Raw genomic sequence first — 16583 nt, 5'->3', positions numbered from 1 at the left:
ACACACACACACACACACACACACACACACACACACACACACACACACACACATTGAGGCACCTGCCATTGAGTTACAGTACCAGCGGCAGAGACAATAGAAGTGCACGTTTCTCACAACACACACCTTGCTGAGTCATCCAAACACACACAACTCACACAAACTCTCCAATAATACACACATACAGATGCTTGAAACACCGCAGACAACTTCAACTAAGTGCTACAAAGGGCTCTACAATCCTTCTATGAATTGTTACACACACACAGCAACACAAACACAAGGCTGCAAACTGAACCACTGAGATAACACAGAAATAACACACAGTCTCTGAGCAGCAGGCCAGGGTAAACCTAATAACTCTCACCACACATCAGCACAACATGGACTCTCAGTCAAGCTGGTTTCAGGTGGTCTGTGAAATAATCGTGGCATACAACATTTTCAGATCCTCCTCATTAGTTTAGCGTGTAGATTCGATTCCTCCAGAGCCGAGATTTCCTTCTTTCAAGGTTTCCTACGAGTGATCAATAAAGTATCAGGTCTTATCTAAAATGCCAAAGGTGGAGACCTGTTGTATGTTTAAAGGTGAAGTGTGTATTTTCTACAACACTAAAATATTTTCTCTCTCAAATGTTTAAATTTCAGTTACAATTTGTGTGCACAGTTAACACAATACGTACAGTTTCTGTTAACATATTGTTGACATTGTTATAGACAACCATTCAATTGTTTGTGGTAGGTAAGTATTTTTTTATATTTTTGAAAAAAGTGTGTAATTTATTCCTTTGATGGCAAATCTGAATTTTCAGCATCATTACTGCAGCTTTTAGTGTCACATGATCCTTCAGAAATCATTCTAATATGATTTGGTGCTCAGGGAACATTTATTATAAATATTATCAGTGTTGAAAACAGTTGCTGCCTAATTTTTTTGACACATTGTTTTTAGGATTGCCTTATATTTTTGACAATTTTTTTTAGGATTCTTTGATTAGCTGAAAGTTTATAAGAACAGCATTTATTTGAAACAAACAAAAAGAAAATTGTAACAATATATTTACTTTTACTTTTGATCGATTTAATGCATCTTTGCTGGAAAAAAACTTACTGACCTCAAACTTTTGAATAGTAGTATATTATATATAGACTTATAGACATATTATCTACCTGTCTATCTATTCTGTACTGATTTTTTTTGTCCAGATTTATTAAAATTGAAATGCAATTCATAGTTTGGCATAATCTTTTATTATTATTTCTTAGAAAAGCAGTGAAGCAGTTTTGAGAAACATTTTTTTATAATATTTGAAAAACGTGTGTCCATCAAATTAAAGTCATGTGGTGCAACCAACATTAAGAATATGATATCAGGAAGACCTTTGCAGACCCTTATGACTGTGTCAAGTTCAATAATTCTTAAAATATCCGATAATTTTTTTATGAAAAGGTAAAGTTAGTTCAGAGTGTAAAATGTCATGTGGTGCAACCCAAGAATTTTTTTTTTTGATTTATATTTTGATATTTATGAAATTAATAATTCTTTATATTTGTAAAATAATAATTATTATTATTATTATTTTAAAAAGACTAAGACTTTTTATTAAATTATGATTGAGATGTGTGCATCTTAAGGTCTTTTCACAAACAGTTCTGTCCCAAACTTTCACTTCTACTGCTATGTAGAACCTGACTCCTGGCTTATTAATAATTGTCTCTGCATATTAAACTTAGGCAGAAGAAACTATTATAACAAAAACGTTATTGTACAAACCTTTTTAAGCTACAAAGTGCTCAGCTGAGAAAGTGTGAGGCAGGGCAGCCTTTCCTGTGACAGACTGAAAGCTAAAGCTAAAAGCCTCCCTGTGACTGCAGTACCGAGGGCCTCAGTCTTCTCCCGATCCGTTATAAACCCTAATCCCCTAAAACAACAATCAAACACTGTTATGCAGGCAAGCCCTTACACTGCTTTAGAGAAAATAATCGAGCATGTCCCTTAAAATCTGGCCTGCATGCGCATATGAGCATTGCATAATCAGCCAAACCATGTCTGAGGCTAAATATGGTACAGTTAAAACAATTATGAGGCAAGCACTTTGGCCAGAGATCAAACACACACATACAGCTTATAGCTGATGTCATCTACAGCCCAGAATATCAACATCACCCATAGCCACAGAAATAAGCATGTGAGAATGCAAAAAGAGGATGGGATGTTTTTAAAAAAATGGCCACAGAAACCAAGAGAATATAAAAATGAATTAAAGCTGCAAGCAGCGATGAACGGGCCCTCGCACCCGGGCTCACCGCCAGCGGGCGGCTTTAGTAAAACAGTCAACGGGGCCCTAATAATAAGAAACGGAGCAATTCCAATAGGGTCCTCACACCATCGGTGCTCGGGCCCTAATGAACAGACTAATAGAGCTAATGGACACCTTACTTTCTAGCGAAGACACGCGTGTGACGGCTCTCAGACCAGTCGGATATGCATTATTAAACACTAGACATAACACGTCCTTGTATATACGTTAAACGAGAGAGGAGAAAGACGTTAAGAGCTTGAAATGTTTTGTTTTCTTGCGTACACACACCGAGGGGTCACATCATTCAGTGCAGAAACAGAGATACTGAAATTTATGTACAGAGATTTTCTGAATGCTACAACCTTTAGTTGGAGATGATGACACAGCAAGTCCACCGGGCCTGAAAAGTTACTCAAATACTCACAAGCTTGTGCAACCAACACCAGGCCTAAAAAACGAGAGAGGGATGGAGGGAAAAGACAGAGAGAGTGATGGAAGATGAGATGTCACTGGGGTATTCCAGCATGGATTAGTGACAGAGAATTATGTGTGTGTGTGTGTGTGTGTGTGTGTGTGTGTGTGTGTAAGAGGAGTGGAGGGATGGAGGTGTAATCGATGGTTTAAAAGGTTTTCAGTCACACCAACACACACACATTCACTATTCTTTCATAGCTCCCTATGAAATACAAAACTCATCTGAACACACACACATATAGGCTAGAGTACATGGCAAGCACCAATATCATCTGACTGTGCAAGTGTCAGAGCTGTGTGATAAAACTCAAATGGCACTTTAAATCTGAAGAGTGTCATTTTTTATATCAAAATACTCAAAGTACTTCCTTGAAATGGCTGCGAGTGTGTGGTGCTTTTTGTTGAGCATCCAGACCAGCCCAACACAACAAAAATGGCTCAACCAATAGCGTGAAGCTGGGGGCGGGACTATCTGTCTTTTCGACTAGAGAGACAAAAGAATGTTTGAGAACCTGTTTGAAAACAGTCATTATATTTTCTAATCCATTTCTATTTCTTTTACACTTCAGTGAAAAAAAAAGGGTGGATGTAAAGTATATAGCTAAATTAAAACCAGACACATACACACATTTGTTTTTTAGGACTTTGTTGACATTCATTGTTTTTACACTGAGTTAACAATATTAACAACATGAGTTTTTACTATTCTGTTGTGATGCACAAATTACACACTTCAACTTTATGAAATTTTTAAAAAACCAAAAAACAGAACTTTTGCAATGTTTCAGATTCAAACTGAAATTAACTTGCATTAACTTTTTCAGCAATCTCATCTTTTAGATTTACTTTCTATGCCTAAATATTTAAATTAAAAAATATTAATGTTATTGTTTCCACTATTCACTATTTAATGTAGTTGTGCATAATTTACACACTTCAGCTTAAAAACATCTTAAAATCCCATTGAACCTTGTCTCACATTCAGACCTGGCAACTTCTTATCTGCACAGTTATGTTATTTAATATAGTCTTCTATATACTGAACCAGTCGACCTTCCGTGAACGAGTAACAGAATATCGCAACTCAACCAAAGTGTCTACACAACAAGCGTGCGGCACGTTAGGGTAGGACGTCCTCTCTTTGAAGCTCTGAAAACATTTTCCACCTGTCTTCCATCCTGGCCTTTATATGATTAGGTGCACATGCACACACTCGCCTGCTCATATCCAATATGTTACACACACACGCACACACACACACACCTTCCCTTCACTAAACACATACACACCCTAACTGATGAATTAGAAAGTGAATGCCGTAAATGCCAGTGACAAACTGGTTCAAAGTTCAGAACAAACTCCAGTAAGCTCTTGAACAGGTTTCAGCACATGAAGAGAAGGACAGAGGGAAAACGAGACAGAGAGAGAGAGAGAGAGTGAACATGATCTTGCATTCCTCAGAAGAGAAGGAAAGGGAACGGGGTACAGAGGAGAGGGGGTGGGGTGGGGTGTTAAAGTGGCGCCAGACAGCATTTGAATTCCCGGCAGTTGACCACACAAACACACACTCACTCAGGTTTAGACTGTGTATATAATGAATAAAAGTGTTTGTGTGCTGACTTTCATTATTATTTGAATAGCATTATCACAAACATGTTTACCCAGTTGAATGAGGACATAACACAGACATCTATTGTTTTTTATATTACTGCTGAAGCTAAACTAGTGACGGGGAGTCGACTCCAAAGGAGTTGATTCCTCGATTCTGAATAACCGTAAAGTCGGAGTCGACTCCAACACAGGAATCGACTCTCATTGTCGACTCTGTTGCTGTTGCGCTGAAATCGCTTCAATGATTCTCTAATCCCTATATAGTGCATGAGTCAATTGCCATGCTATGTATAGGGATCCACTATAATATAGTGACATTATCAGCAAGGAGTGAGCGAAAGGAGTGAACTGACATATTATACCATGCATCAGAGAACTGGAGCTGTCACAGAAACAACTTTGTCACATACTTTTATCCTGCAGCTTCCTTTATAAATAAACAACAGTCACAGTGACTTTAATTTGTAATTTTACCTCCGTGCCAGTTCTATAGTTTAATTAATGTTATATTAATGCAATTTGGTTTTCCATGTTTACCCTATTTGTGTTCATAATCATTAAACTACCTTTAATCATTAAAAACTCACATCAAGAATAAACAAATCAATAAGTATATATTACTGTACACTATATAGCTTACTTTAAAATAATTTTTACTTTTTTATTTTTATTTGTTGTATCACAGTAAAGACTTTTCACTGAGTTAATATTTTTATTAGTTAATAATATAATTACATTTAAAATATTAAAAACATGAAAAAAATAATATTTAAACATTTAATACACAAAACAAAAAAAATATCTATGAAAAATTTTATTATTTTTTTAAGTTTTAAATATTATTACATATTTAAATATTGAAAGGATATTTTAATAAATTATAAATACAAAATGTAAAATATTATTTTTACTTTTTATTTTATATCTATCCTATTATATCACTAAACCTAGTTCTTTTTATTTAATTTTGTATCCTAAACCTATTTTTACATTTTCATTAATATATTGTATATGTTTGTAATGTTCTTGTGGGCACTGTTGGCTGCTTCTCACAATCCAGCAGATTTCAGATTCATCATTAATGGGACATCTGGACCACACAATACAGGCAAAACCTGACCTACACACACACCTTGTAGCAGCATCACAACAAAAAAATTCACATCAAAACACATCCAACATTGCTTTAAAGGGGTCATATGATGCTGCTAAAAAGAACATTATTTTGTGTATTTGGTGTAATGAAATGTGTTTATGCGGTTTAAAGTTAAAAAAACACATTATTTTCCACATACTCTACATTATTGTTTCTCCTCTATGCCCCGCCTTTTTGAAACGCGTCGATTTTTACAAAGCTCATCGGTCTGAAAAAGACAGCGAGAATAAAAGTTACGCCTTCTTTCTTTGCGTGAACGTTTGGGCGGCGTTATGCAAATCTTCCCACAGAGTGACGTAGGTATGTGGGGGCGTGTTAGAACGAGCTGTTTTAGGTAGGCGTGGTTAACTCTTAACTTTTATAAAGAATATCGCTTTGGTTTTGAGACTTTAGTGTTTGCAACTTTACAGATCTTCTTTATGCACCAAGAGCTTGTAACACTCCAAAGAGAAAGGAAACATTGAAATCGCATCATATGACCCCTTTAACATTCACCCAATAAGGGATTCAAGGTGGAGGACACAGAAAAGGGAAATGGTCTCAGGGCATAATGTGAGCAAAACCTTCCTTATCTGAAGTGCTTATGACCAGCACTTAACATCAGTTAACGTCTCAATGTCGCTGGATGCAGCACTCAGAAAAACACACACACAGGCACACAATCCAGGTGTTACACTGAGTCACGCTCATGACAATGCAGCCTCTGTAAAGTACCTGTATTAGATTTCTCTCTCCCAACACACACACACACACACATACACACAGAGCAACATTCTTCCACAGCAGAGCAGGCTGCATTTCATCAGGTTCAAGCACAGAAGCTCCTGATGACAGTCTGGACCGAGAGCACACAATCTAACAGCGGCTGAGCTCTAATGAGCAGCCGGATCAGCACAAAAAGTGTTGGGAAAACAACTAAGTACAGCGTGACAGAGAGAAACACAGCCACAAACATTAAAGCTTTAATCGCACTGAGAAAAAGATTTTAAGTCATGTTAAGTCACTGACATGACCTAAAAGTTAAACGTTTGTGTTTGTACCACATCTGTGGAACACTATCTGTGTCAAGTTCTGAAGCATCCGTGTTCAAGAATGCCCTAAAAAGCGAGCTTTTCCAAGAATGCGATTCGATGTGTGAGAGTTAATGTTTGAGTAAATGAGTGTGTGTGTGTGAGTGTGTGTGCATGCGCGCATGTGTGTGTGTGTTTGGCAGAATGCTTTTCCTGGAATGAGTAATGCCACACAGGCTGCAACTAACCCTTTAAGCTTTGAGCAGGAATGTAGGAGGTCCCCGTTTTTTCTGCAAAACAAACCAGTGTGAGAGCATGTGTCTCAGCGTTAACAGAGTGAGTGTTTGCTGAACCATGAGAAGATTGCCCTATTAACGGTTGTCAATGGCACGTCCATCAATATCAAATCACTTTGTCCATTATTCAAAATCAATAAACGTGGCTCAATATACAGTCTGTAGGACTGCGTCTCTTCTGCATCGTTCGAAACGAGTGAAAACAGATGTCCAAACTCTCTTTGCACAGTGCAGTTATGTGCAAGTCTAATAAAAGGCTAATGGAGGTTTCTCTGAAAGTGTAATGGAAAGCTACAGTATGAAGTGTAAACAGTGGTTGGAAAGAGATGTTTAAAATCAGCGAAAAAGGTCACGTAACCTTTAGCATCTCATTAAAGCAAACATATTAACATTCACAGACATAAAATTGAATAATTATGAATTAAAGCATTTTATCATGTGAATGAATAGTACTTTTCTACCTAGTTATTGTGCCTTGCAATGCAGTCTGGGGACATTTTTTTTCTGTTGATCCCAGAGGTACAGTCAAAGTAGCAATTGATAGTGAGCATTTAGATGTCAAAGCAGAATTTTCAGAGTAGTTCAGCTGATAAATTAAATATATAAAAAGGTAAAGTGACATGACAACTAATCCAAGCCCAGATATTCTGTTTTTAAGATAGTGAACCAGGGTTTTACTAAATATATCAATAAAGCCATATGTTGTAATGCCCTCTCAAGAGTTTGGCTGGCACGACACGCCTTCTTAGATATCCAATATGGCATACATATTTGAAAAGCGCAACCATTAGAAGCAGATGGCATAAGGATTTTAGAAGGTAAGAGGTTTTATTTTGTAGCTTCCATAAAATGACCGATTTTCAAGTTTCATTTTTATCAGTTCAATAAAATGATGAACATTTTCATTTGTTTAACAAATAACTTTTTATTTTTATCCTTATCATAAATATAAAGTGATCAAGTGCAGAGAGAAAAAAAACTAATAACAACTGAGAAGTAGTAGCAGTTTCTAGACAGACCCATAATAAAAGAAAGAAAAAAAATAGTTCCAAAGTTAAGAACATTTTTGTCTACCATTTTTATAATCTCACTGAAAAAAACTTATATTTGTTTATAGAATGTGATCAGCCATTGTGAGAGTTTAGACAAGAAAAACCACCAAAAAAAAAATACAATTAAAGCACATACAAAACCAATTATCTTACACATTTCTGTTTAAAGAATCTGCAATAATACTATAATATTATGTTTATTTTTAAGTATTTTTAAACAAAGTGTATTATTTAAATAAATGTTTTACTGTATTGTGGCACTTGAAAGGGTGATTCACAGCTGGCAAGATGGCCTGTGGCATTCCCTTTTGCCAAAATGTGGCGAAACTTAACCCACAATGCAACTAGGCTCAATATGACTGACCGTGACTGGGGATACAAAAATGCCAAAGTACTGTAATTTTCACAAAAATTACACCCTGGAGCTGTCAAAAATCCATTAGATGACATGTTTTAGCTGGATACCAGGATATCTCGGTGCAGGTAATGTGGAGAAAGACTAAGAGTACACATTGTTCATTAACATAAACTACAGACATTGTAACATTACGAATTTGGTTGAAAATCTGCACACTTCTGTAGGTAGAAAAATCAGAGATTGTTTTGTGCTTGAACGGAAACCCAAAAATTAGCACCCTGACACATCTTCACAAGCTTTCATAAAGGCCTCTAAGTTCATCTTCAGTGGTTTATCATGTTAATGAACATCCTACTGAAGGCTCTTTGGATATGTGAGTTATGCTATTGTGAAAGCCATGCAAATATCAAACCACATAATAGAGCACCGGTTAAACTATTCTTTCCGCACAACACTTCAATCATCAACTTGTTCTTGTGTGCTACAACTTTGTGTAACTCACAAAACTCACATTTGCTTTGAATGTTTAACATTCTCCTGATGCTTGAAGAGGAAGAACAGAACAGAAGGGATGGAAAGTGAGATCACATCACATCTGACCTCACTAACTAGAGCGAACCGGAACCTTAATCAAATATTGTAAATCTGTAGTACTACTGATCTGAAGAAATGGGGAATTACACAGAAGAATTTAGGAAATTAGATAAGGAAATGAAACCAGGCTGACGTTGTTCATATGCTCTTCTACAGTGTCATATGCGGTTGAGGAGATGGCATCAGGCCCTCATGCCATTGGCTGCATGGCATGTGACCCGCGGGGGTAGGGGTATGTGCTGGAATGCAGGGTTAGGGGTGCAGATATGGAAGGTCATGAAGTCAGGGTCATACACACACATGTTCCCCCCTCCCCCAGATCATACACAGGGGCCTATGTGCTTCTGTCAGTCCATAAATGACTACAACACATGGACGCTCTCGCTCGTATTCTACGCTGCCCCCGTAACCCACTGACATGACAAACACACACAAACCACTGTGCTCCCCTGTCGGTGGACACACCATTATTGTTCTCCAGGGGTAAAAACAAACAAAATACTATTCAACCCCAGAGGACCTCATTCATCCCTAGAAATACACCATCCGTACGCTTCCAGTGAAACATTTATTCCCAATGCTCCCAAATCGAGGTACAAGTTCTCCCAAGGCGAGTGGTCTAAGAAAAGAAAAAAAGTACAAACTGTATCGCTGCAGTGTTTAATATGATCTCACACTTCAATGTCAACGAAAAATCCTGCCTATGTGTGTGACATTTACAGGCGTTCCATTTGCGTTTACAGAAATAGCATGACGGCGAAATCGTTTGATGGGACTGATGGGAAACTAGGCAGTGCGGAAAATGCAAAACACATTCGCACGCTGGCTGTCTCGCACAAACATACGCACATGCTGCCGAACAGGATACATAAGCATGTAAACATAGAGAGGTGCCTGTTGATGTTGAACTGGTTCCAGAGAGACCTGAACAACTGAGGCGGCTGCATAACACTGACTCAAATGGAGCACATGGTCTCCTGTGTGACAATGTGAACGAGTGATAAAAGGCTGCTAATTATTCCAAATTAACAATCTATTACACCTACATGGAAACCAGCATACAGTAAGCATGACAACGACACACTCACAAACACACAGGCAACATGTAGAATAAAGCAAATAAATAGAATAAGCAACATGAAACACATGAAAACTGTGCCAGGGTTCGAAATTATCTGGGATTGGGTCAAAAATGCACCTGAAATTTAAAATGTGATATAGTCGCTATTATTTCAATTGATTTATACAACAATTAGAATTTGATTGGCTGAGTGGAATTCTTTATAAGGGAATCATTGAATTATTCACTTAAGCGATTCATTCAACACCACTGATCACTCAAGAGCAAAACAAGGGACTGCATTTATGAGGGAGTCATTGAATCATTCACTCAAACGATTTGTTTAAAACACAAACACTTCCGTTAGACTAGGGCTGCACAATTAATCGGATTTCTAATCGCGATTACAATTATGGATGCTACAATTACGTAACCGTTAAAAGCGGCAATTAATCGTTCAAAGTCCACTTATGTTATTCTGCGTGCTTAAGCTGCGTTTTTTTCTTTCTGCATGTTATCTTAAGGATTTTTCCCATTATTTTAATTTTAGTTTTAGTATAACATTATAATACCATTCATATTTTTATAAGAAACCAATCCGATGTATATTTGACATCTGAGGCTTAATACTATAGACAAGTTTTTTCAGTTAGAGTGTTTTCAGCTTGTTTATTTTCATATAAAAATATGGCATGCAGTTGCAACAAACAATGGTATAAACATCATTCAATGTAAATTGTGATAATCGTAATTAATAATCGCAATTACAATTTCAAGGGAATAATCCACAATTATGATTTTTGTCATAATCGTGCAGCCCTACGTTAGACAAAACAGACAAAAATAAATATGATAACTGTCAATATTCTCTAAAATGTAAGTTACTCAATATTAATTTCTTGTTTATTTAACTATTGTGTAAAAGAAATATCAGACTAGCAACTGTGCTGAATATATTTTAATAATGAATAACTGCTTATGTAATTATTCCCACTGAGAATTTATTTAAATGGATTGATTAAAGTAAACTTAATTTAAAAATTAGGCTATTTGACAAGGTTGACACAATATAATAAAAAAAATTAAAATAAAAAAAAAAAAAGAGTTAAAAATGCCTGTGGGGGCAAATACTGAATATTGAATACATTTCTGACACTGATGGCCAACACCTGCCTCTATGAAAAATAACAAGCCAATACTACAAATTAAAGCTGCAATCTTAACCACTGACTCTTCACTAACAACCATCTCATGAGACAGCGCACAAATTACAGGGTTAGCCATTCAGGATACTGCTGTACTAAATACAAACTGAGGCCTGATGGGTAAGACCATAGTTAAACCACAGACACTTTCAGATGTTACAGAGGAAACGAGATCAGCCAGGGTCAGCTGAAGCCTATTTATGCAGACACACACCACCCGGAAAAGAAGAAAGCCTGAAGAGGTGCGCATCATTTTCTGAATTCATGCAAAGTGGCAGTCAGAGAATGAGGAACTGATAAGAGCAGTGCCTCTTATCTAATGTGATTCAAGTGGCGAGAGCTTTTTGAGGAAGTTGATAGTATCAGTTTTACAAGTTCTCACAGACACACACATGACTTTTATCAGGATGCACACCGTACCAATGCTGTTGTCACCTCCTGTTCTCATTACAAACCAAGGCTTTCAGAGAAAATGCTCTCTCACCAAAATGCACTACGCATGTATACTACAAATGTGGGTGTTTGCAGGTAAGAACACAGACTGAAGAGATACTAAAATCTGATAAAGAGTGAAGCAGTTCTCACAGACACACACATGACTTTTATCAGGATGCACACCGTACCAATGCTGTTGTCACCTCCTGTTCTCATTACAAACCAAGGCTTTCAGAGAAAATGCTCTCTCACCAAAATGCACTACGCATGTATACCGCTGTGGGTGTTTGCAGGTAAGAACACAGACTGAAGAGATACTAAAATCTGATAAAGAGTGAAGCACTTGGAAACCACATCCTATACTCAGTACTGTATCTTTGTCGCATTCTCTTGCTCGCTCACTCGCTTGCATACTCAGCAGCTGAGCTCACCTCGTAACTATCGAGGTCAGAATGTGGCCTGCACAGCCATAGACTGATAAAACCGCAAGGTACTTGTAGTAGTTGTTGCCACCTGACTTAAAGCAACATTTCATCCTGTCTCTGCACCTCATCGCTAACGTTCAGCTTCACAAAGTCAACATAAATAAAAATGACATCCTCTGTCGATTTAAGATGAGATATGTGTGATATGAAACTTTTATCTTGCAAAAAGGGAAAACCAATGCTACTGATGAAAGTAAGTATTTTAGAGCAGGTCAAGAAGTTAACCACATCAAATTTCAATTTTACGCACCTTCCTAGATAAAAATGCACTCCATTTAGGAAAAAGATTGAATAATGTTGTCTAAACAAATCACAGCTGAAAGTGACATGTGGTTTTCAAATGTGTTGATACTAGTATCACAGCACATATAGGCCTAATGAACTTATGAGGTAATGCATTTCTTTAAGATATTTAAAGAGGTCCATATTATGCTTTTTCACTTTTTCAACTTTAGTTAGTCTGTAATGTTGCTGTTTGAGCATAAAAAAGATCTGCAAAGTTACAAAGCTCAATGTCCACTTCAAAAGGAGATATTTTATTTAACAGAAATCACTTTTCAAAAACTACAACGAACGACTCGTTTGGACTACAACGCATATTTTCCGGGATTTGTGATATCACAAAGATCGACGAATGGGACGAGACCTGGTTGAGCTGCACTAGAGAAGACAACGAGTATCACAGTACATTTCATATTTCAGAAGGCGGGCCTTCATTTGATACAGGAACTATTCCAGCCGTTCATGCCAGACTCACACACTGGCCCAGCTAACCAATCACAGCACATTTCGTCTTTCAGCAGGCGGGCCTTCATTTGATACAGGAACTATTCCAGCCGTTCATGCCAGACTGGGGAGAGAGGTGTTGTAATAATGTAAAATATGTGAAAAATAATGTATGAGAGCCTGTTCTAGTACACCCCCAAAACAAAATCAAGACTTTGTAAAAGAGCATAATAGGACCCCTTTAAGACTTGCCCTATAGGGAGTTTTCACTGACAACTCACACACATGCAAACACACAGACAGTCTTCGGGATATAATAAAGTAATATTATTTATCGAAAATTTAAAGAAAATAACTTTAGCTAACCCAGGCTTTCATACACACAAACTGAAAAGGCAAGCTTTGGCGCTAGACTAGAGGGATTTCAGAAATAGGGGCCTAATCATTTGCACTTTGCCAAGATGTCACTGTTATTCTTTAAAATGAAAAGATTATACACAAACGTACTTGCAATTGAACACACTACATACTACAAAAATGTAGAGTTCGGCTAAAACAATAAGCTTTACTTGTGAGGGGAGGGAAAGGTAGAGTTTATAAAAGTGAAAGTGATCCACGAAGTGCTAAGACTTCACGCAGAGCCGGATGAACTTCATTAAAGGGGTCATATGATGCTGCTAAAAAGAACATTATTTTGTGTATTTGGTGTAATGAAATGTGTTTATGCGGTTTAAGGTAAAAAAAAAACAGTATTTTCCGCATACTGTACATTATTGTTTCTCCTCAATGCCCCGCCTTTTTGAAACACGTTGATTTTTACAAAGCTCATCGGTCTGAAAAAGCGAGGTGTGCTGTGATTGGCCAGCTATCCAGTGCATTGTGATTGGAACAACGTAGTTTCGCTTTCACAAGGAAGCACACAGCGTCTTCACGACATGGCAGCGGCAGCAACAACAATACTACAGCGAGAATAAAAGTTACGCCTTCTTTCTTTGCGTGAACATTTGGGCGGCGTTATGCAAATCTTCCCACATCGTGATGTAGACATGTGGGGGCGTGTTAGAATGAGCCGTTTTAGGTAGGTGTGGCTGACTCTTAACTTTTATAAAGAATATCTCGTTGGATTTGAGACTTTAGTCTTTGCAACTTTACAGATCTTCTTTATGCACCAAAAGCTTGTAACACTCCAAAGAGAAAGGACAAATTGAAATCGCATCATATGACCCCTTTAAGGCCGGTCAACAGCGCGAGACAAAGCTACAACGCATTGCGCGCTTGCATACTGGGTAATGACGAGCACGCTCGCAGTGCTGATGGAATGTAACTAGATAAAAGTCCGTAAAACTTCGAGCGGTGCGGGTGGCGACGCACGACCGCTGAGAAAATCGTGACTGAGAGAGAGAGAAAGCGAGAGCGTCTCAACATGGATTCCCAAACATGCCACAATAGGCCTCCTGAACAGGGCTACTGAAACTCCTGGAGTTGGCGGGACAGTAGCAACTTCACAAGTACATACTGAACATGTAGATACATGTTTGGAAATGAATACTTACGGCAAGTATGCTAATAGTGATTAAAGTGAATTCAAAATACTGGAAAGCATTCATAAATGTAGGCGATCGTTTCACCTAACGGGAAATTAGTGCGCAGCTCTGTGTTATTAGGCTTCAATGCACTTAAAGATCAAAGCTTAAAGGTCTATATTTAAAATCCTAGAAACTGGACCGACTGTAAAGTGGCCCATTTATAAACAAAGTGATAAACGTTTATTAAACACTCCGGTGTGAAAGCGGGGCTTCCATTTTGAATGTGCCATGCTACTGGTTCAAAGCTCGCGCTTGAGCTGCACAGCTGGCACGCGCGGTGTGCGAGGAGGAATTTTTTTTGGGGGGGGAAAGGAGTATTTAACATTTTGCGGGGAATCCACAGCGTCGATTTCGACATATTTCCAAGAACGACACAAACTGCCGTTTGAAAGTTGTAGCCATTCAACAGGTTCAGTGCGGAATGCGCTGACAGGACTGGAAGCAGCTTAAATGAAGCGGTCATTAGGTTTGAATGAAACTATTTAAACCATTAGAACTACTAGAACGGACGCGCTGAGCTGGACTAACGTTACATGTCTAGACTATACCGCAACACTTGAGGTTATTTAAATGAATTAACAATTAACCGCATTGTTTGTTAAGTTTTAAGATTTGAAAACGGCCGTTCAAGTTCATGAGTTAAAAACATTAGATTCACCTGATAATGTAAACATGGAAACCAAACAAACAAAAATATCCGAGTAGTGAATCAGTTGACATGTCAGAGTAATAAATCCTGGAAACACACTGTCAGCTTTTCTAAAAGTAAAAGTCAGTTGTCATGAAACTACATACGTGAATTTTGACATTGCTTCCCGTTGAAAATGTAAAGAAATTGATAATGTAAAGAAAGCTGGTTTGAGTGTTGTTAAATCCATACTTGATAATCTGGCTCGACAAGCTCACAAGTCAAAGAAGTTGTGGCAGCCCTTGATAATGAATGCCTGGGTAACTTACCCGCGTCCCCCTGGGTTTTCATGGTGAAAGTTATCTGCTCCTAACACACAGCAAGCTGGGTGAAGTTGTCAGTTCAGCAGTGGCGAGACTCGGCCTCTCCCGCAGCCCCGTCTCCAAAAGGCCAAACTTTTGTCCAATGTTCAGCGCTCTTGTTGCTCCCGTTGTGTGTTTTCTGGCCTCTTTACACGATCCCTCCAAACCCTCCGACCGACAGCGCTGAGTTTGGGAAAGCGGCTCAGTAACTTACTTCCACTGGCGCGACGGGACGAGGTGCAACGGAGTTCCGAAACAGCGCTTTCCCGTCTGTCCCGGGAGCGATCGATACAATCCCAACACGGCAGAAAAGCAGCACTCAGCGTCTCTCTGTTACATACGCGCGCTCTTGTGCCCAATTGATGGTTTTCGCAACATTTTATCCTTGTGTTAATTTGTCATCTGCTCTCCTGAGGCTCGCCATTCGCAGTATATCAGTCAGTTTCCCATTCTCTTTTTCACACCGACTTTTTTCCTTCCTCCACTCTCCCTAGTCTGAAACTACTCACTGTCTCCTCCCCCCATCTCTCTCTCTCTCTCTCTCTCTCTCTCTCTCTCTCTCTCTCTCTCTCTCTCTCTCTCGGGGCCGCCCACACTGCCGGGGGAAGGAGGGTAATGGGGTGTCTCGGGCACTGGCTGAGTCACGCCCCCTCACCACGAGTCGGAGCTGGCGTCACTGCAGCACGAGGCGTCGTTATGGAGACCGCCAACCACTGTCCGTGATGACATCACATCCGCGTCCTACGAGAACTTGAAGTTTAGCGTCATCGCGCCCGTTAACGTCAGCAACAAGTGTTTTTCGAGCTAAGTAGCCATCGTTGTCTTTCATTTAATGACAATTATCTACCCCCATCGCGAGGTAATAGCTAGTGTATCGAATAATGATTTCCGGAATTCACCCCGCAAGATCAAAGACTGAACTCAAAGGGCACTTTTGGCCGCTCAAATATTTTCTATTAAAACAAAATGTAAAATATTCTGTGGCATAAACATCATGCCACATATATTATGTACCATATACAATTGTTTAATGGATTATATATATATGTATATATATTTGTGTGTGTGTGTGTGTACTTGTTTATGCTACATTGTGAGAACCAAATGTCCCCACAAAAGTAAGACCTGAAATTTTTGACATTGTGGGGGCAGACATTGTGCCTGCAGTCCCCACGTGCGTGCGTGTGCTGTCAAATTGATTAATCGTGATTAATCGTATCCAAAATAAAAGTTTGTGTTTAC

General features: G+C 38.5%; 1 protein-coding gene across 3 annotated transcripts in view; it reads right to left on the bottom strand.

Annotated features, from left to right (window-relative positions):
- LOC107724159 (ETS domain-containing transcription factor ERF-like) overlaps nucleotides 1-15877 on the bottom strand; it is a 56208-nt gene extending 40331 nt beyond the window's left edge. For all 3 annotated transcript variants that reach the window (XR_001638000.1, XM_016532964.1, XM_016532965.1), the window contains exon 1: nucleotides 15309-15877. Coding sequence is in view for 2 of the 3 variants with exons in the window: in XM_016532964.1 (XP_016388450.1) it covers nucleotides 15309-15330 (22 nt within the window). In the remaining variant the exon portion in view is untranslated. The remainder of the gene's footprint in view (nucleotides 1-15308) is intronic.
- Between the last annotated feature and the right edge of the window lie 706 nt (nucleotides 15878-16583).

Source organism: Sinocyclocheilus rhinocerous, unplaced genomic scaffold (genome assembly GCF_001515625.1).
Source record: "Sinocyclocheilus rhinocerous isolate Xijiao unplaced genomic scaffold, SAMN03320098_v1.1 scaffold1326, whole genome shotgun sequence".
In the NCBI taxonomy this organism is placed as follows: domain Eukaryota; kingdom Metazoa; phylum Chordata; class Actinopteri; order Cypriniformes; family Cyprinidae; genus Sinocyclocheilus; species Sinocyclocheilus rhinocerous.
This window is presented reverse-complemented; position numbering and strand designations above follow the sequence as displayed.